This window comes from Lepidochelys olivacea (assembly GCF_965140295.1).
Source record: "Lepidochelys olivacea isolate rLepOli2 genome assembly, chromosome: 2".
NCBI classification, from domain to species: Eukaryota; Metazoa; Chordata; order Testudines; family Cheloniidae; genus Lepidochelys; species Lepidochelys olivacea.
Genome location: NC_140412.1, coordinates 158357123 through 158384077, shown reverse-complemented (window position 1 = coordinate 158384077; position 26955 = coordinate 158357123). Strand labels below are relative to the sequence as shown.

At 40.9% G+C, this 26955-nt stretch overlaps 1 protein-coding gene across 6 annotated transcripts in view; it reads right to left on the bottom strand.

Annotated features, from left to right (window-relative positions):
- The window catches only part of BRD9 (bromodomain containing 9), a 55978-nt gene that overhangs the window by 8269 nt on the left and 20754 nt on the right, over positions 1 to 26955 (bottom strand). For 3 of the 6 annotated variants that reach the window (XM_084621840.1, XM_084621843.1, XM_084621842.1), the window contains exons 8-14: positions 22422 to 22566; positions 18898 to 18973; positions 16357 to 16452; positions 10070 to 10202; positions 8984 to 9095; positions 1541 to 1579; positions 395 to 466 (exon numbers count right to left, since the gene is read on the bottom strand). In XM_084621840.1, the coding sequence (XP_084477966.1) occupies positions 395 to 466; positions 1541 to 1579; positions 8984 to 9095; positions 10070 to 10202; positions 16357 to 16452; positions 18898 to 18973; positions 22422 to 22566 (673 nt within the window). The remainder of the gene's footprint in view (positions 1 to 394; positions 467 to 1540; positions 1580 to 8983; positions 9096 to 10069; positions 10203 to 16356; positions 16453 to 18897; positions 18974 to 22421; positions 22567 to 26955) is intronic. The other 3 variants (XM_084621841.1, XM_084621845.1, XM_084621844.1) reach the window with 1 other exon arrangement.

Sequence of the window (26955 nt, the reverse complement as noted above, 5' to 3'; positions counted from 1 at the left end):
CAATCAGTGGCTAACCACCAAGATTTAAGTGCACAGACCAACAATCTTTATTAATGTAGTATTTGTGTTTATGGAATGTAAATTACATAAGCATGATGTAAGTTTGGATGTTATTTATTGCATTCTTTTTATAGTAATTTCAGATGCCATAAATCTGAATTATAAAGTAAAGGCAGAGTTGTAAGATATGACCGAAGTAAAACCAATCAAAATTCTCCCCCATTGAAGGGGTTTGGATTTTCTTATTTGCAAATACCTAGAATGTAATATAAATATATTTAAATCCCCTAAACACACCCACCCAGACACCCACCCACGGCATGGAGTAGAGAGAGTACTTAGCCCCACTCTCTTCTGCCCATATAAAATTTATAAAAGGGAAATATAATCTTACCATAATCTGTTTGGAGGAATCTGGGCAGGTATTGCGCAATCTGTGTTCTTCCTTTATGAGAACTGGCAGAACCTAAATCATCAAATCACAGTCAAGATGTTAACACTTTACAATTTAGCATTCTACTTCTTAAGGAGTTCATCAACTAGTCAATAACTTCACAGGGGTCAGGACTTGTGCCCCCACATAACATTCTAGCATTTTGTGATTTCGTTGGTAGGCACAATTTTTTAAAATCGTCAGGCTTCAACATTGCTCTAATAAGCGCGTACACACACACACACGGCAAATGTAAGCCACTTTAGCAACAGCAGCAGCGTATAATAGCCCCTCCTCACAAAACACACTTTCCCTTTCTAGCTTGCTGTATATGGTTTGTTCAGCTTTATATTTATTAAAGAATGAATTTTGGGAGACGGGGGAATATTCCACTAAGTATTTTTCTAAACTACAGGTTGGAAATAACTGTTCTAAGGCCCCTACTATATATTCTTCCAATAAATGTTTTTTAGCTGACTTCCCTGTAAGCTACACAGATGCACAGCAGCCAATTTTTAGCGCTGCACAGGTGCTCGGAGGACCTCCTGCAGTCAGGGGAGGGGCGCCCCTCCCCTGGCCCCAAATCAGCCTTGGACCTGCTGCGGCCAGTGGGGGGAAGGGCGGGGGGAGCAGCCTGAACCCAGCCCCAGCCCAGACCTGCCACAGCGCCCCTCCCCTGGCCTGCTGCGTCCCGGGGAGGGGGCCTATCTTCCCGCCATAGCCCTGGAGCCCCCTGCTGCACCCCAAACTCCTCATCCCCAGCCCCACCCCAGAGCCTGCACCCTGAGCCGAAGCCCTCACCCCCTGCACTCCAACCTTCTGCCACAGACCTAAGCCCCCTCATTCCCAGCCCCACCCCAGAGCCTGCATCCCCACCAGAGACCTCACACTCCTGCACCCCAATCCTCTGCCCTAGCCCTGAGCCCCCTCCCACACTCGAAACCCCTCGGCCACACCCCCACCCCATAAATTTTGTTATGTGCACCAATATGAAGGAAACGTGTGTCACATCACATCCATTTTGGTCCACATAAAATTCGTTCTGCACATGTGTGGGGAAAACTTAGAGGGAACACTGGTTTTTACCTGTATCTCAGTATAACTTACTTTAACGTCATCTGGTGGTTTCACTGGAATGTTTCTCCTCTGCAAACAAAGTTAAAAATTACATTCAGCACAGGCAGAGATTTTAGTGTACAATATTAGGTATGTCTAAACCCTTCAAAGAAAATGCGGATTAAGTAGTTTTAACGAGTATTTTTCACACACCTGCCGTAGCAGCTGGGTGCTTTACAATTTGTTAGTTTAATTATGATTGAATTCTTTTTACACCATTTCTCCTCCTCATATACAACTTTCATATGTATTTACATTTTATCCAATAATAAATCAGTCTGACTTTTGTAGTGTTAAACTGGAAAGAACCTCCTTCTTTTGTAATGCACAATAGTTACAGACTATTATGTTAACATTTTTAAAGATATTTAGTAGTATTAAAGCCGAATCCACTTGCACCAGCATAGCTGAACTGTGTTTATAATGTAAACTGACCATTAAGAATAAGGGTTTAGCAATTCCAATTTGCAACAAGATTTCAACTTGATGTACAAGTTAATAGCTCAAAAGGACTTTTAAAGGCTTATATTGAACAGTTTCTTTTTATATGAAGAGAAAACATTTCTGGTCGGCTTTGCTTTAAAAAAATTGTTTCAGAAGCTAATTTTAAAAAATATTTGTATTTCCTCCCTCCTGGAGATCACGATCTATACATATGCTAACTTCATAAGAGCTTTCTAGAATAGACAACACAAAGATATACAAAAAGATTCTTATGTCATACATTGGCAGAAAGCCCAAGAAAATAAGTTCTGTTTACCATTGTAATTATGGTTCTTTGAGAGGATTACCCACATGGATCCACAGTCTTGGGAAACGCACCCACAATGTGCAACCTGGGAAGCTTTGAACAAATAGTGCCCAGTATTGCCACTTGCCTCAATCCCCTCCCAGTTGGGTTCCAAGACAAAGAATGGCAACGTGGCTCTAACCACCCTTCAATCACTTACAGTAATTCAGAAATCTTTAACTTGAGATTCAGAAGTAGGAAAGTTGGGCATGGAGTGTGGATCCATATGGTCAAGTCAGCTGAGAGAACAGATCCTATGATGTCTAACTGCTTTTCTTGTTCAAGAATTGTCTAAATAAACTCTTGCAGGTTCTTATTATCTGTTGTACACACCTGCAGTGGTGTAGGCATCAAAACTGGGCGTTGTTTGTTTTTGCTTGTTCGTTAAAAAAACCCCACACACGCTATTACTCCTGAGGGAATTCTGTGCCACTGCGCAATGCAGAATTTAGGCTGTAGAGCTATTAGCCATCACTAGGGGCCACTGGACCCAGCAGAGCCAGGCTCTCCAGCTTGCAAATACAGGACACTGCCAGGGAGAAGTGGGAACAGGTGCTGGAGGGTTCCGGGCAACTGCGGTTTCTAGCATGTCCTGAAGGAAGGAGGCGGCGTGTAGGAAACTGCGTACAAGCCCAGGATCCAATATCTGGCTGTTTCTCTCTCTGTATCCCTGGGCTCGGGGGATGGGTGTCTGAGACTGGAGGGGCTCCAAGATGTGCTCAGCTAGCACGTATGATACACCCAGACTGTAGGAGCAGGATTTTATAATTGCACTAGACGAATTAATGTATGATTTGATTTCATCCTGCTAGCCACCCTTTTTTGAATAGCAGAAAGGAATGACCCTCTGGGACTATGAGATTCTGTTTTCCCATATGCATTACAAATTGGGCCCTCTAGTTTTTTGTTTTAAGGTTTAGTTAGTAAGAGACAGGATTCTGTATTGTGTCTATGTTAAGTAGATTAGATGAACATTGAAGGCCTGGATCTCAATGTAAATTGTCTTGGTTATAAAACTTAGCAAGGTTTTGCCTTTTTGCTTGATATAAAATACTACTGTTTGTATTCTCAAAGTGTCTGTAAAAGACTGTTTGGTCTCTGTAAAAGACTGGGTGAATGAGGAATGCATGCATCAGGAAAAGATAAGGTGTGAAGGCCATTGTTAACCAGAAGGTCAAGAAAGGAGGAGCAAAGACACTTATTGAGATTGGTTGACGCCAAAGAACCATCAACGCGCATCCATGACTGAGGAAGGGCAGATTGATGACCCTGAGGTGGAAGCTGGCACCCCTAAAGACAATTGATTAAATTGAAACCAGGAAAGGATGACCCTCTCAGAGGTGTTTTTGGAATGTTAATGACAAAAGATACACCACTTAAGGAGTAACCGGTCACAAACTAATACAGCAAAATCCATAGACTTCAACAGAGGAAAAAAAACTATAAGAACAGGGTGGTTGGCCATGGGACTTTGGGTTCGTCTTGCCACACTCCAGGAGCATCGGATAGCGACCAGAGCCCTGCTCCCCTCTGCGACCAATCTGGCTGGCCACTAGATTGATCCAGACTCTGGACTGGTAACTATAAACATCACCTGGCAGGACTCTGTGTGTGACTGAAAAACATATGCTAACTGTTGTATTCTCAATAAAAGCGGTGCGCTGCCTTCTTCCCTATAAAGATCCCGTGTGCTTCTTATAAGTATAACAAGACTGAGGCCCCATCAAAAGCATAACAGAGAAACAAGAGCTGGCTGTCGCAGGGGTTTCTTTCACTCTACTCCTGGGGGAAACTTTTGTTGTCGTCTGTATTGTTAAAGACATACTTGCTGACAGGCATTTAGAAATTGATCATCAAAATAATTAGAACCCGGGTGGATAAAAATCAAATTTTTTTTAAATAAAAAAAGTAATATTTTTTTATTTAAATCAGATTTTTTTGATAAAATGCTTTTTGAGGAAAAACCCATCTAAAGGTCGTTTTAATTAAGATACACTATAGCTCAAAGATATCCCATCATTGAATAGGGATTATAAATTCTAATTCTATAGTATGAGACAATATATTAACGTAATGTTAAAGAAATGTTTTGTAAATGAGTCCCAATAGGATTAGGAACCCAATCTTATAGGGTTCCAGGGGCTTCTGTATAAATTATTTAGGTTAATCTTTCTATCTACCCAATGGGACTCAGTGCTCAATCTAGAAGATACCATCAGAGATGCTTAGGTTTTGCAGTTTTCAAACTGTGGATTCTATGGATCTGTGTCTCCAGAGAGAACATGCTTGAAAACAGCAAAAATGGTTTAAAATAAAATAAAATAAATAAATATATGGAGGTGAGAAACAACAGACCTCAACCCTATTGTCCCTCTGCAAATTTGGGTACACAGAGTCAATCCCTTACCTCTCTATAAAAGTCCAAAGTTTCAAAAAGTTCAATGGATAGAAGATTGTTGGGGGTGGAATAGATCTGGACAAGGAGAAGAAGTCTGGAGACAAATGTGAGAAGGGAGGGACAGGCAGTAGAAACAAAAGTGAAACTGTTTCAGCAGAATATTCCAGAAGTCTTGAGGTCTTTCTGATGTAGTCTTCATTGATTTGAGATCTACCATACCATTCTCTCACTAGAAGGGAAAACCTATAATGGCAGCAGGCCGTAAGAGACCCAGTTTGGGAATATTTTAAGGAAATTCCTCTACCTGTGGGTAAGAGGCATGCGTGCAAAATGCAAACAGTGCAACAAAGAAATGCAAGGCCTGGTTGCCCAAATGAAACAACACCATGAGAAGTGTTCCTTCTCAGGAGGAAGCTGCGTTGAAGATGATGAAAGGAACATGTCTGAACATGCAGGATCTTCAGGTTGGTAAACTTTTTTTTATAACCTACTTCTTTCTTAAGCACGGCCTGTCTTCCTTCTGGACTATTCTTGAATTCTCATGTTTGAGCAAAAAATATAGTTGTTACTCTATAGTACTATCATTTTAGATGCAGTTGTGATAAAAAATAAATAGCTGAAATAGGCAGATCTTCCTTTTACAATTTCACCTTTGAAGTAGTACTGAGTGTCAGTGAATGCAATGAGTAATACTAAATGAGCAGTATTATGGTACTAATAATTAAATAACTGCATTGACTTATTTTGTTTAGGAGAATCCATCCTCAACATACAGGATTCTGAAGACTCTCCACCTTCAAGATCACCATCATTTTCAGTAGTTTCAGAGTTATCTGTCAATGATACGGTTTCAGTCACACTATGTATGTCACATAGCCACAGTCTATCACCTGTAGCAAAAAGAAAAAAAACAACTCCATCATCCAGAAACAACCACAGATAAGTTTGTGATAAGAACCAGCAGATTACAAAAAGAGGTAATTGATGAAAAAATTGCTCTGTTTGCTTATACAACTTACTCTCCTTTCCGTATGATTGAGAACCCACACTTCATTAACATGGTTCAGTCATTATGACCAGGATACAGTCCACACAACAGAGCAGATGTCGTAGGCAAATTGCTTGGTAAAGTGTATGGAAGAGAAATTGGGCAGTGTGCAAAAGGTTTAGAAGGTAAAATTGTTAACCTGACTCTTGATGGGTGGAGCAAGGTCCACAATGATTCTGTTGTATGTGCTTGTGTGACAACAGAAGAAGAGAATGTCTTCCTTACAGAAACAATCGATACATCAGGAAATGCACACACAGCAGAATACTTACAAGTAGCAGTAAAACCTCTAACACACTAAAAAAAAGTCAAATGTCTATTACGCAGCTTGGTCACAGAAAATGCTGAAAATGTATCCAAGATGAGAAGAAATTATTTAGAAGAGGGTGAAGAGAGTCCCAAGCTAATAACATATGGCTGAAGTGCTCATTTGATGCATCCCCTACCCAAAGACTTCAGTGTTCCAGAAAGACAGGCTAATGTTGTTGAAATTGCAAAATACTTCCGTAACAACCACTTTGTAGCAGCTGCTCTGAAAAAAGCGGGAGGAACCAAGCTAACTCTCCCACAAGACGTGCGATGGAACTCAGTAGTGGACTGTTTTGAGCACTATAGCAAGAAATGGCCTAATCTGATGACAGTTTGTAAACAAAATGGAGAAAAAAAATAGACGGCAGTGTCACAGCCAAAGTTCTCAACACTGGGCTTAAGAGAAATGTTGACCACATGCTGAGTACCCTGAAGCCTATTTCTGTAGCCTTGAACAAAATGCAGGGAAATTGTTGACGCTGTTGAAATTTGGAAGGAACTGAGTGAGCTCTTAAAACGAGAAATATGCAATGAGAGAGATAAATTACAAGCATTAAAAAACGAATGGGACAAGCACTATCTCCAGCTCATTTTCTTGCAAATATTCTCGATACTCGGTACCAGGGTCAAACCTTAACTACTGAAGAAGAGAAGAGGAGTTGGCTATGACATGGACATCCAGCAATCATCCCTCCATAATGCCAACTACAATAAAACTTTAGAGCTAAGGGTGAACCATTCAAGAAATATATGTTGGCTGATGTTTTAAAGAAAGTCACCAGTGAACTGGTGGAAGTCACTTAAGCACTTGGATTTAGAGACTGTTGAAGTGATAATCTCACTTTTAACAGCAGTAGGTTCTTCTGCTGGTGTAGAAAAAATATTTTCTTCCTTTGGATTAATTCATTCCAAATTGAGAAATCGTTTGGGACCTGAAAAAGCAGGAAAGCTTGTTTTTCTTTTCCAGATTATGACCAAACAGGAAAATGAAGGTGAAGATGACTGAGTTAGCCGTAGAAACCAATATTTTACCTGTGACCTGTGTCGACCCGACAGTCGTTTTTAAGAAATATTTCATTTAAATATTTTAATTAAAAACAATTTTCACAAAAACAAGATGGAATGTAAAAAACTTGAATGTTTAACTAAATTCAAAAATTCATATGCTTGTTTTGTTAAAATATTGTATGTTTGCTGTTGAAGAAAAAAATTCAGAATACATAATGTTGTTGTTTTAGTTAAATAAAACAATTTAAATGTCTGTCTGGTGATATTCTCTAATACAGCATGGCAAGAAAATCCTCCAAATATTAATGATTAACCTGTTGAATTGGAGATAGATATTTATGAAGTCATTGGGAGGTAAACTACTTCAATTACCTTTGGTAAATGAAATAATCAAACAATCATTCATTTTCTGATATAGCTGTAAAACTAATCCAAAAAGTTTTCAAAATAAATCACCTTAAAAACATACAGTATGTACCTTCTAAAAATGAAACCTAAATCTATCTCTGAGTTGTGAAGAATATGTATTAAGGTTATAACAACCAACAAGAATGCACTTTTATGTAGAAATCCATGATTAAATCAAGTCTTCCTGACTAGTGATTTAAACCATGATTTAAATCAAATCCACCGTGATTGAAACGGATGTGATTATTTAGTGTTATTTTGACAAATATAATATGCAAATTTTTAAAATACTGTGCACATAATTTTTAGTGCAGAATTCCCCCAGGAGTACAATATATACTCTAGAGAAAAACAACGTTCAAATGAGCACAAAAGGGGAAGGAGGGAAGGAGAGAGAGATTTTAAAAAAAAAGAAAGAAAAATGATCAGGGAAGCATTGAAATCACTGCACTGGTTTTTCTGTGGCCAGGCAGGAATTGAAGGGTGTTTCAAGCCACACCTCTTTTTCAGTAGAGGGTCTCACACTTTATTACTTCTGTAGGCCAAACTCATTGCACATACTAGGGGCTCCTTACATTCCTCCATTCCCCCGCCTCACCCTGCAAAAAAGCTCCCTTTGTGCTACCCTCCCACCTCCCTCTATTTCAGGGACTTTGTCTGCCCGCCACATACACACACACCCCTCCTCATGCCAGGGTCCCTCATTTACTATCCCCATGCCAGGGGCTCTGTATGATCCCCCACTTCCCTGTTCTCATTTTCACCAAAAATCAACAGGGTTCTGCCCACTGACACCCAGAACGTTGTGTGAAATTTTGGAATTGATTAGATGCTGTGTTCAAAAGTTAGTACTTTACAGACCAATGAAGAAGTGCTCACTTTGTTTGGTCAATAACCTCAGATCCGGTGCTAGGTGTAAGAGAGAGGAGGAGGATTTCAATAAAGGCTGCTTGCTGGAAACATCTGTGCTTGCACACTAAAGATGTGCCTCTTAGAACACTGCATCCATAGGGGCAATTCTTGAAAGAGTGATTTTTAGAGTGTAGATAACAGGAAACAGTTTTGCAATTCCCTGTTAGATTGTTTTCTCATGGTTGTGTGACTGTTACTTCCTATTAATGTCATATACACACAAAGGAAGAAGTGATCTCCAAATATGGTGAATTTGGAAGACAGCTGAAATTTCTTTAGACATTTCATGTTGCTTAAATATGGACATTGTAACCCTGGTAATACAGAGCCCAGCATTAACATGGTAATTTGTTTTCCAAACAGTTCCTTATACTGTTTTAACACTATGAATAACTAATTTTTCCACAAAATGTTATGTGTTTAAAACAGTTAAAAAATTTCCTGATCAATTAGAAACCTTATAATGATACTCAGAAGTGAATGTTTAGGGATGAGAATAGGACCATTCTTATGCTGATTAAACTGTTTGATTAACTTCACTTCTGCATAACCAGGACCTACCTGTTTTAGCTGATAAATGGTTTTGGAATGATCACCACCAGTAATCTGATCCAGAAGATCATCCACTATTTTCTTACTGTAACTTCCAGAATCTTTCACAAATTCCTGTAAGCTAAAGGAAATGAAGATAACGAATATTTAATCGGAAACTCAACATGGTTGCATTTACTAAGCTGAAGCTTGTGGCTTTTAAAAGGATTGTTTAATTGAAAGTAGCAGTTTCCCTCTCCAGAAAGTGATGGCTTTGCCACTGCTTCCCACGCAGACCATACAAACTTGAAATAAGAGTTTATCAAAAGATAAAAAAAATTATAGTTTGCTGTAACAGCATCGGAAACCTGATTAGGTCTGAGAGTAACATGCAAGATCTAAATAGTTTACATTTGGCTTCATTAAAGAAATATGAAAAACTGACTCAACATATTTTCTCTATTTTTCTATGTACTTTTCTAGTAATAGAAGAAAGAAAGAACAGTGATATTTATTTAATGAATTATACCATTACTTTGCAAGATCATATGTACTACCACTGAATACATACGCCAGGCATTATTGACACCATGGGCTCAGAAATTTTGCCGTAATCTCTGGATGTTAAGACGCTTCTCCCCAGCTACACAGGATTTACCAACCTTTAGTACAAACTCTTAGAGCTTTAAATATTTGTTCACTGAAAAATAATTTCAAGACCCCATTATTTTTGTCACAGAATTACCTGTCAGTTTGACCCTGGAAAGCCTTTTATTTCAGCACTCAAACTAGCAAACTAACAACCTTTATCACTTTACATCTTCAAAATGTGGTCAAACCTTAAGTAAGCAGGCCTTCTAACAGCCCTGTAATGTAGGTTAATAATATCACCACCTTAAACTTGGGAAAATTTAGGCAGAGAGGCTTGCTCAAAGTTGCACAGTAAGCCAGCTTCAGAGCAGTTACCAGAAATCCAGGAGTTCTGAGCTCCTACTTCTATGAATTCGTCAGCATTGCCTCTCTGTAATTTGCTGTGAAAAAGCAATATGGAATATTATCTCTGCTAATCTAAGGAAAAAAAACAGGCTTAGATTTCCCTGTTAAAGAAATGCTTACCTTAAGGCACACTGTATCCCAGTTTCATCACCATATGCTGAATATAGCAGTTCCATTTCATCTGATTTCAGATCATGAAAGATAGAGTTGTTTTGCATTGAAAGTGCTGTACTAGCACTTGTAAGAAATGTAACTGAATGAAAAAAAACGAGAAAAAGAAAAAGTTATCCTGAGTATAAAAGCTCATCTGGAAAGAAAATAAGTCCTGTTTCTTTCCTGAAGAAGGTATAGGATGTTACACTGGTCCAAGGTCCAGTTCTTTTATATCAAGTCCTGACCTAGATCAATGCCAAAAGGACAGTGCAAGACTACAGAACCAGTGTGACGATTTTAAAGTTTGATTTTTATGAACCACTGAGAAATCACGATTATGCCATTAGAAAAGCAGGACATTTCTTACTATCCACGGGGATAAAACATTTATATTTAGGACTGGCCATTCATAAAATATACCACCTTAAAACCACATTCCGTTGATCACCTTGCTTTCTTTCGCTAATTTAATTCCAATATGATTTAGCTGAAACCAGTGTTTTTATTTAACAACCACAACTTCAATTCCAGACTTCAGCAAGAAAACAAAGTATTATGAGGTGTCAGTTGCCAAATCATGGGAGACCAAAAACTACTGACAGGTTTTACAAAGTTAACTTAAACAATAAACACTGAACCACCCCCACTTTCATACAGATTTAATAAAGTGACACTTACATGTTGAATCCAATCTCCTATGATCTGTTGTGGCTAAACATTTTGGCAGACCACTACACATTTTTTCAGCATCAGTACATTTTATCCAAGCAATGCTATTTGCCAAATCATCAGAAAGAAGTTATTCACTTGGTGCAGTAATGATGGTTCTTCGAGATTTGTGTCCCTATCGGTGCTCCACTGTAGGTGTGTCCGTGTCCCTGTGCTGCTGATCAGGAAACTCTGGTAGCAGTGTCTGCTGGGCTCGTGCATGCACCGTCTCTCCTTGTGCCTTGCCACGAGGCTAGCCAGCACGCGGGCTAACCATCCTCAGTTCCTTCTCTACTGCTGAGTCATAAACGAGAACTCAGAAATAGAGGGGAAGAAGGCAGATTGTGGAGCACCCATAGGGACACACATCTCAAAGAATCATCACTACTGCACAAAGTTAAGGAACTTCTTTGAGTAGGGTCCCTATGAATGCTCCACCGTAGGTGACTCCTGAGCAGTATGCCTTCTGGAGGGCTGGGACTTCTGAGTCGGGTCCGTTACAGATGACAGCACTGAAGAGCTGAAGGTGGCATCAGAGGCAGAGTCCCCAGTGATCACATAGCATTCTGCGAAGGTGTGGACTGACAGTCATTTGGCGCTCTGCAGATCTCTCAGATAGGGACATCCTTAAGGGAAGCGACAGATGAGGAGATCTTGTGGAACATGTACGTATCAAGTCTGGAGGGATCATGTTATGTAATTTGGTAGCACTATATGAATTAGAGACCCACTTGGAGAGTCTTTGGGCTAATATTGCTGAGCCCTTAGATCTTTCTGCCATAGAAAGGAAGAGTCTAGGGGACTTCCTGAAGGCTCTTGTCCTATCGAGTAGAATGCTAGATGTTAGGAGATCCCTAAGGTATGTAGCATGGCCTCCCTCTTGTCTTGGTGATGCTTGGGGTAGAAGATGGGAAGGTGAATTGACTGATTCATATGAAAAGAGGAGATTACCTTAAAAATGAACTTTGGATGCAGTCTGAGTGTAATCTTGTCTAGGAAAAATGCTGTGTTGGGGGGGGGGGGGATGTGCCATCAGAGCTGCTATCTCCCCTATTCTTCTAGCTGAGGCAATTGCTATCAGAAAGGCCATTTTTATTGATAGGTATGCAGCAAACAGGTGGCCATAAGTTCGAAGGGGATCTGGTCAGCCCTTTCAGTACCAGGTTTAAGTCCCTGCCTCCTCATGGAAGTGGAGGTTGAAGGATGAGGTTTGTTAGACCCTTAAAGAACCTTTTGGTGGTTGGATGCAATGGTACCGAGTACCTCTCTACGGGTTGGTGAAACGCTGTAATGACTGCTAGGTTGACCCTGGGAGAGCTCAGGGACAACCCCAATTTTTTTAAGGGTCAGAGCATATTCCAGAATACATGGAAAAGTTGCTGACACTGGAGAGATGTGCACCAAATCTGAAGCTGGACTACTTCCACAGATAAGTGCGTCATGTGGAGGACTTTCTACTATGTAATAGAACTTCTTGTACTTCCCTTGAGCATGAGCTTTCTAGGTGCTGGAAACATGTGGGAGCCATGCTTTGATGCAGAGAATCCCCAAGTTGGGATGTATGGTTTGTCCTTTGTCCTGTGAGAGGTGGTGAGGAATGGTCAGAAGGAAGATCAGCAGACACATTGCGAGCTGCATCAGGTAAGGGTACCAAGTCTGCCTTGGCCATGTAAGAGCAAATCAGGATTATGTGAGCTCTGTCCCGCTTTACCTTTAGTGGGACCTTCAGCAGAAGAGGAAAACAGAGGAAAGGCATAAAAACGGTCCTTGTCCTTGGGGAAAAGGAGTGCATGGCCCAGAGAGTGCTCTCCCATCTTGTTCTTGTAAATGCTGATCAGGTCTGTGGATGGTATTCCCCACCATATGAACAAGTCGTGAAGTACTGACAGGTGCATCTCCCGCTCACGGTTGTGTGGGAATTTGCAGCTGAGCTTGTCCTGTATCCAGTTCTGCATACTCAGGAGGTAAGCGGCGGACAAGGTGACGTTATTAGAGATGCAGCAGTTCCATAGCTTCATTGCTTCTGTGCATAGAGAGGACAACTTGGTCCCTCCCTGGCAGTTGATATAGTACATATAGGCTATGTTGTCTGTTAGGATTTTCATATGTGATCCTGCTATCTGCGGAAGGAAATGGGCACTGGCATTCCAGACCACTCTCAACTTGAGGAGGTGGATATGTAGGGATCTCTCTCAGCAGGTGACCATCTGCCTTGCGTCATGAGGCTGTTTAAATGTGTGCCCCATTCTATGATCGATGCATCAGGAGTAAGCAGCAACGATGGGGATGCCTGCAAGAAGGGAATCCCCTTTGCAAGCATTGGCTGGGTTCTTCCACTAGTCCAGGAAGTTTTTGATCCCGGTAGGTAATGAACAGGGGTTTGTCCAGACTGTCTCTTTTCGGTCTGTAAAACAAACTGAACCATAGTTGTGGGCATCGCATGTGGAGTCTGGTGTGTGGTAGCTCAGCTGTGCTCGCCGCCATATGCCACAGGAGTTGGAGATGAGAGTCTGGATGGTATTTGAAGACTGCATTTAGCTATGAGTAAGACCAGAGATAGGAACCTGTCTTGAGGTAGGAAGGCTTTGGTTTGTAGTATGTCTAGGTTGGCCTTGAGGGTTGATTTTTGGGTGTTGATCTGAATGCCTAGTTCTGTGAACAAGTGTATTGTGGCATCAGTGGCTCGCTCAGCCTCCTAGAGCGACCGGGCTCTGAGGAGACAATTGTTCAGGTAGATCATTATCTCTTGTGAGTGTAGATAAGCAGTTACCACAGAGAGAACTTTGGAAAATACTTTTGGGGTTAATGAAAGTCCAAAGGGGAGGACTCTCTAATGGTCATGTCCCAGAGTAAATCTGAGAAATCAACTTAGAGCTGGTAGCATTGAAATATGAAAAGTAGGTGTCCTGTCGGTCGAGGGCCATTCTGTTCCAATGATGGAATGATTGCCAGTAAAATGACAATTTTGAATTTCTGAGCCTTGACAAACTTGTTAAGAGCTATGGGGGCCAGAATAAGCCACCAACCTCCCTTCCTTTTGAGTATTAGTAAGTAACAAGAGAAGAATCCCTTGCCTTGTAGATATTGAGGTAATGGTTATATAGCTCCTAACTGCAGGAGTCGATCTATTTCATAACATAGCAGACTCTCGTGAGAAGGGTCCCTGAAGAGGGACAGAGAAGAGTATTGTGGAGGGGGTAGAAAGGTGAAGTGGATGGAGTATCCAGATAGGATAATCTCTAGGATCCATCTGTCCAATATTGTGTGCTCTAAGGCACTACGGAACGCTGCCAAATGGGTGCATGGTCACAGACAGTAGCGTGGAGTGGTGTTGCAGCACCACAACTTGCTTGTCAAAAGTGATGTTTAGGGGCAGGGGGTTGGATGAAGATTGAGAACGAGAAGGTTGACATTTAGTAAATTTTCCCTTTTTCCTCTGGTGCTCATAGTGGCGCTGTGATGGGAATGGAGACAAATAGGGCCTCTGTTGGGATTGGGAGCTAAAACATCTCTTTTGCCCCGGTGTGTAGATCCCCAGTGACCTGAGGGTGGCCCTGGAATCCTTCAAGATGTGAAGAAAGGAGTCAGTCTTCTCAGAGAAGAGTTTCACACCCTCAAAAGGGATGTCCTCCACTGTCGTCTGCACCTCCTTTGGGAATCCCAACAGGTTGAGCCATGACATCAGTCTCCTCACCACAGCCATGGAGATGGATCTGGCAGCTGTGCTCGTGTTATCAAGGGCCGACTGCAACAATGTTTTTGTCACCAGTTTTCCCTCCTGAATGATGGCCTTAAAAGGATTCCTGAGAACTCTCCAGCAACTTGTCAACAAAGTCATGTAATTTATTGTGATCCATGTAGTCATATTTTGTCCTGAGTGTCTGGTAACTGGCAATATGAAATTGCCAGATAAATGAGGAATACGCCTTCCTATCAAAGAGATCAAGGTGCTTCCAGTCTCTGTCATAGGGCAGGAATGGCCAACCTGTGGCTCCGGAGCCACATGCGGCTCTTCAGAAGTTAATATGCAGCTCCTTGTACAGGCACCGACTCCGGGGCTGGAGCTACAGGCACCAACTTTCCAATATGCCGGGGGGAGCTCACTGCTCAACCCCTGGCTCTGCCACAGGCCCTGCCCCCACTCCACTCCACCCCTTCCCGCCCCCTCCCCTGAGCCTGCTGTGCCCTCGCTCCTCCGCCTCCCCTCCCAGAGCCTCCTGCACGCCACGAAACAGCTGATCGGGAGGTGCAGGGAGGGAGGGAGGGAGAGGTGCTGATCGGCAGGGCTGATGGGGGGCTGCTGTATACTGAATACTGTGGCTTTCTGGCAATGTACACTGGTAAATTCTGGCTCCTTCTCAGGCTCAGGTCGGCCACTCCTGTCATAGGGTGTTGCCCTGGAATGATGTTGTCAGCCATGACAGTTTAGAGCATGTACCACGATGGAACTGGATGGGGGCAGGAGAAAAAGTAACTCTGATTCCTTTGTGGGGACATAGTATTTCTTGTTTGCCCTTTTGTAGGCTGGGGCTACAGATGCTGGGGTTTGCCACATCGTTTTAGCCGGGTCTAAGATCGCTTCGTTGATTGGGAGGGCAATTTTCAAGTAGGGCTAAGAGTGGAGGATGTTGATGAGCTGGTGGTGCATGTCTTTGACCTGACCTTCTCAAATGGTATGTGGAGGGTATCCACCACACTTCTCACCAGCTCCTGAAACAGGCAGAAATAGTCTGCCATGGATGGTGGTGAAAGCGTGACCTCTTCGTCCGGGGAAGAGGAAGATATGGCTTCAAGTGTTATCTCATCCTCTGTGTCCTCTTCTTGCTCCTCAGTTTCTCAAGGCGCTAAGGCCCTCGATGCTGCAGATGAGGGGGCGTGCCTGGAGGCTTGTCAGGTGATGCTTGACGCTTGCGAGGCAGGCTATTGTGCCACCCAGGGGTCCCAGTATGGCCATTGTGGTGGCATATGGCCTGTGGAGGTGCCCATACCAAGATAGTGGTGGTGCCATCTGCTGGTACATTCCCAGACACTGTTGATCGTGGGTCCCATATGGAGCTCGAGAGGAGTACTGTTAAACTGCATCCGGCTCACTATCTGATCCCTCACTTGATAGTGAACGGGTATGACATGATTGCAGGGATATACCCTGTGTTACCAAAGTTATCTGATCAGCAGTGCAGGGATGCAGACACACCTACAGTGGACCACCCATAGGGACACTACTTGAAGAAAAAAATTATTTTTTAACTCCAAGAAAGGATCCAAATGTATGCAGCTTTAGAAACAAATTTCTATTGCAGAGATTACAGTCAACTGAACAATAATGAAATCAACATAGCATTTTAATACTGCTATTTTCATTAAGTTTGCTTTTTGTTTTGATAATTAACATTTGCATTCAGTTGCAAATGCAAATACTATAATTTCTAAAAATAGCTAACTGTACCAGAAATTTGGAGACAGAAATAAATCGGGAATTATTTGCTTTCTATAGTTTGATCAAGCACTTACTCTAAAGTTAAGCTATTTTCTTTCTACACATTTACCTTTGTTTCTTCGTTCATCTTTAAAGCCCAGTGTAGTGAAGCCAGGTAATAATTTGCTTGACAAAGAACTCAGATCCACTGCGTGAGTTTCTTCCTCTATAATAATTTGATTAAATAAAAAAATTCATATTATACATTTAACGATCTTTTCAAAATATCTTAGTATAAATTTCGTATGTTCCTACTTATGGAATTAAGATTAAATAATCTTATTGAGTATTTGGATACTTGTCACAATGATGCAAGATGCCACAAAGCTAAATAAAAGTAAAACATAATATTAAATGATATGCATGAAGTACTGCCACGACAATCCAAGTTCTTGTTCTAATTTTCAAATACATTCAATTCACTATAGCTAAATTTTAATCTTTTAACCAGAAGTTTGTTTTGTTTTATTGGGTTTTTTTAAGTACACAGTATCATTTTAACACTTCCTCTTGCCACAAGAGCTGTAACAGCAAGGTATTACATCATGCTTTAAATTTTGTTTGCTTCCAAAAAAAATAGAACCTATAGAATGAATCATGTAAACAGTAATATGTTTATAGAGAACAAGGCTACAATGAAAAAAGAAGAATCCTAAATTAATGTACAAATTGTAACTGTGATTATGGGGACTTTATTTTAATAAATGTGCACTGTTTCCATACTTCATGAAAAACACATTATTATACTTACAATGACCTCACTTCAGATTAAGAGATTGGGACATTTGTCTGACTTGTCAGAGACGTGCTGCCCCTTTAAGGACTAGAGATTTACCAGAGTTACCAGCTACAACAGCTCCATACCACATCAGCATGGGTACCCTAACCCATCCTCCCCATCTAGTCCAGTCACTTGGCGGGTGGATATTTATGCCCATATCTGTGCAGTAAAAGCCCTCTCTTACTTGGACCAGGGTGAGCAGCACCCATCCTCCTGCCCTCAGAAGTAGTTATCATAATCCACTGTGGGCAAATTGCTAGTTGCTCCTTTTTCAAAGAGGGGGTGGAAGAGGGCTGGGCAGGAATTTTTCCCTCACCACCAGATTGGCCAAGGTGAGGTGGGTTTTTTTACCTTCCTCACTGCAGGCTAGGGGTTTAGTGGGCAAAAATCAAAATGTTAGGCGATGATGACGCAACTTATTATGTAAGCTTGGGGCAGCAGTCCAATGCAGGTACTCCACAGGGTATGGATATGGTGATCAGATAGCATGGAGTGGGAAAGGATTTAAAGGAGGTATTCTTTAAAAGAACAGAAAAGGCAGTGGGGGGAGTTCAGGACTCCTATGACTGGTATGGCAGGGAAACCCCCTACTTTATAGCCTTCCCTTAACCCTCATTTGGAGTGTAGGGGCAAGGTCCCAGCAGTGGCCTGGCTGGGGACCAGGATCAGTAAGAAGTGGGGTGGGGGTGGGGCCTGCCAGCAACCTCCTGGGTATATGTAAATGATTATGGAATTACCTGCACTGTACAATTCTATCTGCTGGATACTCCCAGATACTTAGGAATAAAGCTACAGCCTAATTAAACCACATTCAGTGTCTTCTGTCATTCCAGCACTGCCGGACAATGGCATTCTCCTTTACAGTGTCACAAAGATGTACAATAATGTATGGTCAATATTAGATTTAGATATTAGATAACCCATCAAACTACTGTAAGCAACTGTAAAATGTAGAATTTTTTGTAATAATTACAATGAGGAAAGATGAACTAAGTCACAGACTAACCAACGTAGCTATGCCATTAAACTTTTAAGTGCAGACCAGGACTAAGTCCCAAAACTAAAATCCAGATTTCCCCAGCACAGTCCAAACAGTAGATCCACTCTTAAGTCCCAACAGTCCATCAACACACCAAGTAAAGCTTTAGCCTCTCTCACCACACCTCACCCCTCAGGTACACCCAAGTGTCACTCACCACGCCTCACCAGTCAGGAATAATTCCAGCATCTCTCACTGTGCCTCATCTCAGCCCCTCTAGCTGTGGTACTTCTCCACCCTGTTTCCTTCCCACGTATGGTTCCAGCTCTTGCCTGGAGACATCAGTGAGCTCACCCCTCCACCATTCCCCAGCTGTCACCCCTCTCTGGCTTCATCTCTCCAGCTCAGAGGCAGGAAGCATCTCCCTCTGTTGCTCAGCCTTCAGCCCTCTCTGGCTTCAGCTCTCTGTCTGGGGAAAGTTAGCAGATGACTCCCCGAATGCCTTCCTGCCTCCTGCTTTCACCAGCAGCCTGATCTGGCTCCACTGCTCACTAGCGAACTCTCACAGCTCCCTCCTTCTGGGCTTCCCTTTCCTGAAGCTCTCAATCCAGCTCTGCTCTTCTTCTGAGCTCTCTTCCCGTTTCTGGGCCCTGGATTCTGAACTCTCCCCAGCCTTTGGGCTGTATCTCATTTATAACGCTCAAAGGCAGCTCTGCCCTTCTCACTGCACCAAACTAGGGTGTACCTGGACTGAAACAGGAAAGAGCTGGACCCCGTTTCATTTGAGAGGCCAGCTACCCTGTTACACCATAGTTATTAGAAATACACCATTAAAAGAACAAAACACTTACCTTCTGCTTCCGGATCTGATGAATTAACCACACTGAATAATAAAGATCCATCTCCATTCTTTTTCAGATAACCCATCTGTAAATAGAAGTATATGGATAAAGGAGTGGCCCTTATAGTCACGGTTATAGCTCAAAGGAATCCAAATTTAAAACACCAAGATTTTAGTTTACACAGGCTTCTTTGAAAAAATTTCCTAGCTGACCTTGACTTCTCTTATACTGCACTTCTATAGACCTTTTTCAGTAAAAAGGAATGTAGAGTCCTGGCTGTACAGTAATTTCCTTCTAATGAATGCTTCAAAGATTGAAGACTTCCTTTGGAACAAATGATCCTTTGTCCCTTATCTGACTTCTTATCATTCTTAACTCAGACCTAAAACTTGTTCCCCATGCAAGAAATCCCATATTAATTCTGGACCTCAGTTTCATTTGTTCCATTTTCTAATAATAAGGATTTTTAACTGTCAGCAAGAGAACGTAACTCCCTCCTTCATGAGCTTTCTAAATCCCTGTTCTTTGAAGTGTAAGAGTGAAATCCTGGCCCCACTGCAGTCAATGGGAGTTTCACTGATGACTCCACGGGAGCCAAGATTTCACCCCAGGTGTCCATGCTGCCAAGGCTAGACTGCTCTTTGTGCCAGTAAAAGCGACCATTGTGCCCATCCTCCATCACATCCATTTCCAACCCAGTGTGAACTGCTTGTTTTCACATCTTTCCAACACTTGCTCCATCCTGCATCTTGGACATTACATCTTCCTGCTCCCTTGCCACTCACTTCACCCAACCTCTACACAATCACAGGAATCAGATGAACTAATTCATCTTTGTGTCTAAGTCTACCAGCCCTGTAAATTTAGGACTTTAGTTCTCCTTCGGTTAAAGGAAACAGCAAACTTTCAATTACTTCAGTGGGTGCTATATCAAGCCCTTAGGAAAAAAAACTCTAATCAGAGGATCAGGACTACTTGATCGCACATGCCTGACTGTCTAAAGACAAGCTATGATCAGGAAGAGGACTGAAATAGGATTTGCAGAGACACCACCACATTCTGATAACAGAGTAAAGCAGAAATTAAAGTACTACGCTCGATCTGAGCCAAAAGGCCAAAAAGCTGCCTCTTCCCAATATCTGAGGGATGGGTGCTCTTTCATTCTTCTACTTGGAACTTACCTGCTGCTATTACTTTAAATCTCACATTAAATATCCCTCTCTTTCTAGTTCATGATTTTCTTTCTTAAAGCACTAGACACTTCTCTTAAGAAGTGCCACAAAGAAAATTATTTCTAAATAGTTTATTAAACTCCATATTACACATAATAAAATGGGTGATGCACATCTGGAAGGGGGAATGCACAAGAATGCAATACCTCCAGATCACAAAAGAGCAGCAACCAACACCAAGAGAGGGTTTGAGGGTGGGCCATCATTGGCTGCAGCCACCGGGTCTGTACTAGCCTGTATTAAAGCCTGGGCCTTAAAAGCTGCACAAATGGAGCAATTTACTCCTTCTCCACATACTCATCCCCTCTTCTTGTGAGCTGGTTACATTCTGCATCAACTAGCCCTCTTCAGAGTTTGGCAACTGGCTGTTTCACACAGGACTGCTGCTGCATGTGGCTTTCAAAGGTCTGTTCGGAAACTTCCAAAAGAGCCTCAATTCCCAGTATGCCCTTCTAGTGACACAATGAAGCAGAAGGTCCATAGGGAAACTAAAGCTTCTCTCCTCTCCCCCCACCCCCCCCTTGCTGAATCAACTGTGCTTACTGCAATTCCTCTTAACAGTCAGGGAGGTAAGATGCAGGAAAGTAAGCAGTTAAAGTTGCCAATTATGTCCTGATCCCCGCCATCCAAGCTCTCCAGGAAACCTTTCCCTTGCAATGACCACCAAATGCAGAGGAGCAAGATGGACTGGGACAGGGGATGGGGAATGCACATGCATCCTGGGCCTTTTCAGCTAAAGCAGTCTCTAGGAACTCCTGCCATCCTACGACACATGAGAGATGGGGGTGTGGAACGGAAAATGAAAATGAAGCTTCATTACAATGTTAAGTCTGCACATGATAAAATTAAACAGTTTCTGTAAACCTCAATGTCTGCCTCAATGGAGGACTGGAGTTACTCAGGACTCTGCTATAAGCAGAGAGTCCCGCAGTCTTCAAAATTTCCCCAAGTTGCTATTTCCTACAGTACCCACACAACTCACAGCACAACCCCCCCACCCCCTAAAAACAGCTTGTCACACCCTCTCCACCATCGATGGCTGTGGAAACTTGTCAAGGTCACAAAGCTGGGCTCACCATTTATGCTGGCCTTAAGGCAGCTAATAAAGGAGACCCCCTAAATGATGTAGTTGACAACTATGCAGCCTGTAAGCGTACCCATGTATCCACATCTATGTTATAACTGAACCTTCTCTGGAGCCATGTTCAAGACAGTTTAGCCTGCTGTTAGTGCCCCAGGCTCACCAACACCCAGGTGCAGATGGCAGGGTATCTGTCTTCTTTATGTAGCATCACTCAAGAATGTGTTATGTGTGGTGAGCAGTAGTCAGCAACTAGAGAACCAAAAAGAGTTTGGGCACGGCGCACTGGGATCTCTACCTAAAGTAGGAAGTCAGGAAAATGTAAAGATGAACTCCAAAGGGGGAAAAGAATTCCTAATAACCCTCAAATACATACTAATGCAAATTTACCACCAGCTACCTGTTAACATGGTAAACAAGAAGAGAATCCTGCCACTCTGTCACAGTCATCTCTAAGGGCAAGGACTCCAAGGCAGCTAACCTAACTACCTATTTTCTCCTGGTGAAATTCCGCAGAGCTCTGACATGAGACCTACATGCCACTTAAGATTCATAGATATTAAAGTCAGAAGGGACCATTATGATCTAGTCTGACCTCCTGCACAATGCAGGCCACAGAATCTCACCCACCCACTCCTGCGATAAACCTCTCACCTATGTCTGAGCTATTGAAGTCCTCAAATCATGGTTTAAAAAGACTTTAAGGAGCAGAGAATCCTCCAGCAAGTGACCGTACCCCATGCTACAGAGGAAGGCGAAAAACCTCCAGGGCCTCTTCCAATCTGCCCTGGAGGAAAACTCCTTCCCGACCCCAAATATGGCGATCAGCTGAACTCTGAACATATGGGCAAGATTCACCAGCCAGATACCCAGGAAAGAATTCTCTGTAGTAACTCAGATCCCACCCCATCTAACAGGCCATTGGGCCTATTTACCATGAATATTTAAAGATCAATTAATTGCCAAAATCATATTATCCCATCATACATCTCCTCCAGAAACTTATTGAGTTTAGTCTTAAGAGACACTGAACCCCTAATTAAATGGCTTAAATGGGACTTAAGTAATACAGTCCTTTTGCTGGCCTTCCATAAAAGATGAATTTGACCCATCATAGACTTCATGACACTCCGGAAATACAAGTAATGTCCATAGAACTTATTTCCTGTGATGTGACAAATATTTACAAGTCAGACACTATATAAAATGGTAGACTTGACCATGCTGTAGACCTTGCTGTTTGGTAGATATCTGTTGATCCGGTCTCGAGCTTCATCTGCTGCATGCTCCACCAAGGCCAGGACATGTTCTTCAGCAGTGCTGTCTGTTAGACTGCATGCATTTCCTTCAGGTTCAAATATGCAACTAAAACAAATTACAAGTTGTTCAAATAAAAATGGAACCAAACCCATTTTCAAAACAATAGCAAACGGAGTTTTGTGACTGCTAGCTAAGTAGTACCAACATTTTAAAAATTCACTCTTCTTCGTAGCGTCAATTTGTCTATATGTTTAAGTCTCGCACGTGATAAAAGTCCTACCATAACTTTGAAGTACTGAAACGACAACTGAGTAGACAAAAAACCAACTTCCTTCACGATTTTAGTCATTTCTATATTACTACGAACAAGTGAAACATCTAATGTTTCATATTAATCAACATCCATCACACATTCTTGTTTCTGATGGCAAGTGTGAATTTTAAACTTTACTTTTCAGTTGAACCCTTTTAACTAAAATAGCTACAAGCAGCTAAATACAAATGGAATCACAAACCATACATTAATGGAACAGGACACAGTTTGAGCTACTTCATATATAAATGCAAAAAAGTATAGAAAGAGAATGTTGTGGAAGGACAGACAGAATGCATCATCTCTGTATTCTTTTAAAATGTATAATAATAATTTTCGGTCTAAGAGGCTTATGAATTATAAAGTCACTAGGCACCTTGAGCCACTTCTCAGGTGCTATGTAAGGGGCTGTGTAAATTAGATTTCAGAGTGGATAAAAATAAATGATTTTTTAAAACAAAAATCAATAAAATTGAATTTTTAAAATTTAAAATTGGATTTTTTTGATAAAATGCTTTTTGAGGAAAAAAGCTTATGAGGTACCAGGGGCTTCTGTGTAGATTTAGGTTAATCTTTCTATCTACCCAATGGGACTCAGTGCTCAGTCTAGAAGATACCAGAGATGCTTAGTTTTGCAGTTTTCAAACTGTGGATTTGTGTCTCCGGAGAGAACATGCTCGGGAACAGCAAAAATGTTTTTAAATAAAATAAAATAAAAAATAAAATAAAATAAATAAATATGTAGAGGTGAGAAATAACAGACCTCAATCCTATTGTCCCTATGTAAATTTGGATACACAGGGTCAGTGTCTTACCTCTCTCTAAAAGTCCAAAGTTTCAAAAAGTTCAATGAATAGAAAGAAGATTGTTGGGGACAGAATAGATCTGGATAAGGAGAAGTCTAGAGATAAATGTGAAAAGGAAGGGACAGGCAGTTGAAACAAAAATGAAACTTGTTTCAGCAGCATATGCCAGAAGTCTGAATGTGGCATTCATTGATTTGAGATCTACCGTACCATTCTGTCACTAGAATGGAAAACCTATAATGGCAGCCGGCCGTAAGAGACCCAGTTTGGGAATACTTTAATGAAGTTCCTCTACCTGTGGGCAAGACAGACATGTGTGCAAAGTGAAAAGAGAACAACAAAGAAATGCAAGGCCTGTTTACCTAAATGAAACATTATGAGAAGCGTTCCTTCTCGAGAGAAAGCTGCATTGAAGATGATGAAAAGAACATGTCTGAACATGCAGGATCTTCAGGTTGGTAAATTTTTTTATTTCACACTTTTTTCTTAAGGGCTGCCCGTCTTCCTTCTGGACTATTCTTGAATTCTCACGTTTGAGCAAAAAATATAGTTGTTACTCTATAGTACTATCATTTTAGATGCAGTTGTGATAAAAAATAAATAGCTGAAATAGGCAGATCTTCCTTTTATAATTTCACCTTTGAAGCAGTACTGAGTGTCAGTGAATGCAATGAGTAATACTAAATGAGTAGTGTGGTACTAATAATTAAATAACTGCATTGACTTATTTTGTTTTGGAGAATCCATCCTCAACATACAGGATTCTGAAAACTATCCACCTTCAAGATCATCAGCATTTTCTATAGTTTGAGTTATCTGCCAATGATAATGTTTCAGTCACATCCTGTATGCCACATAGCCACAGTCTATCACCTGTAGCAAAAATAAATAAAATAAAATAATAATAATAAAATCTCCATCATCCAGAAACCACCAAAAAGTAAATTTGCGATAAGAACCAGCAAGTTACAAAAAGAGGTAATTGATGAAAAAATTGCCCAGTTTGTTTATGCAACTTACTCTCCTTTCCATATGATTGAGAACCCACACTTCATTAACATGGTTCAGTCATTAAGACCAGGATACAGTTCACCCAACAGAGCAGATGTCGCAGGCAAATTGCTGGATAAAGTGTATGAAAGAGAAATTGAGCAGTGTGCAAAAGGTTTAGAGGGTAAAGTTGTTAACCTGAGTCTTGATGGGTGGAGCAATGTCCACAATGATCCTGTTGTACGTGCTGTGTGTGCATTTCCTGATGTATCAATTGTTTCTGTAAGTAAGACAGCAGAAAAAGGGAATGTCTTCCTCACAGAAACAATCGATACATCAGGAAATGCACACACAGCAGAATACTTACAAGAAGTAGCAGTAAAAGCTCTAACAAACTGAAAAAAAGGTCAAATGTCCATTACGCAGCTTGGTCACAGAAAATGCTGAAAATGTATCCAAGATGTGAAGAAATTATTTAGAAGAGGGTGAAGAGAGTCCCAGGCTAATAACATATGGTTGCAGTGCTCATTTGGTGCATCACCTAGCCAAAGACTTCAGTGTTCCAGAAAGACAGGCTAATGTTGTTGAAATTGCAAAATACTTCCGTAACAACCACTTTGCAGCAGCTGCTCTGAAAAAAGTGGGAGGAACCAAGCTAACTCTCCCACAAGACGTGCGATGGAACTCAGTAGTGGACTGTTTTGAGCACTAGATCAAGAACTGGCCTAATCTGATGACAGTTTGTAAACAAAATGGCGAAAAAAATAGACGGCAGTGTCACAGCCAAAGTTCTCAACACTGGGCTTAAGAGAAATGTTGACCACATGCTGAGTACCCTTAAGCCTATTTCTGTAGCCTTGAACAAAATGCAGGGAAATTGCTGACGCTGTTGAAACTTGGAAGGAACTGAGTGAGCTCTTAAAACGAGAAATATGCAATGACAGAGTTAAATTACAAGCATTACAAAAATGAATGGGACAAGCACTATCTCCAGCTCATTTTCTTACAAATATTCTCAATACTTGATACCAGGGTCAAACCTTAACTGCTGAAGAGGAGTTGGCTATGACATGGACATCCAGCAATCATCCCTCCATAATGCCAACTACAATAAACTTCAGAGCTAAGGGTGAACCATTCAATAAATATATATTGCCTGATGATGTTTTAAAGAAAGTCACACCAGTGAACTGGTGGAAGTCACTTAAACACTTGGATTCAGAGACTGTTCAAGTAATAATCTCACTTTTAACAGCAGTAGCTTCTTTTGCCGGTGTAGAAAGAGTATTTTCTTCCTTTGGACTAATTCATTCCAAATTAAGAAACTGTTTGGGACCTAGGAAAGCCTGTTTTTCTTTTCCAAATTATGAACAAACAGGAAAATGAAGGTGAAGACGAGTGAGTTAGCTGCAGAAGCCAGTATTTTAAATTTCTCATGTTAACCTGGCTGACACAGTCAATTTAATTAGTTTTTTTAAAAATATATTTCATTTAAATGTTTTAGTTTAAAAGATTTTTAACAAAAACAAACCTGATTTTAAAAAACTTGAATGTTTAACTAAATTCAAAAATTCAGATGCTTGTTTTGTTAAAATATTATGTTTGCGATTGAAGAAAAAAAATCCAGAATACATAATGGTGTTGTTTTAGGTCAATTACCTTTGGTAAATGAAATAACCAAACAATCATTCATTTTCTGATATACCTGTAAAACTAATCTGAAAAGTTTTCAAAATAAATCACTTTAAAAATGTACAGTGTGTACCGTCTAAAAATGAAACCTACATCTATCTCTGAGTTGTGAAGAATATGTATTAAGGTTATAACAAGAATGTACTTTTATGAAGAAATTCATGATTAAATCAAGTCTTACTGACTAGAGATTTAAATCATGATTTAAATCAAATCCACAGTTAGATTTCCTTACACCAATATTCATGTCATCCTACTTACACCAATCTTTTTTCCCCTTCTGTGATCCTTCCAATCACTCAGCATGCAAGATACATCAGTACAGAATCCCTTAAACCTAGTGGCCCAAATTCAAATGGGATGTATAGAAGGCAAAATATTCCAGAAGTCCCATTTATAGAAAAACGCAAAAGTTCACAGGTTCATACGATATTGAGCAAAATATCCTTGATTGTCTGATAATTAGGGCTGTCCATTAATCACAGTTAACTCACGTGATTAATTCAAAAAAATTGTGATTAATTGCAATTTTAATCGCACTGTTAAACAATAAAATACCAAATGAAATGCATTAAATATGTTGGATGTTTTTCTACATTTTTAATTATATTGATTTCAATTACAACACAGAATACAAAGTGTACAGTGCTCACTTTATTATTTTTATTACAAATGTTTGAACTGTAAAAATGA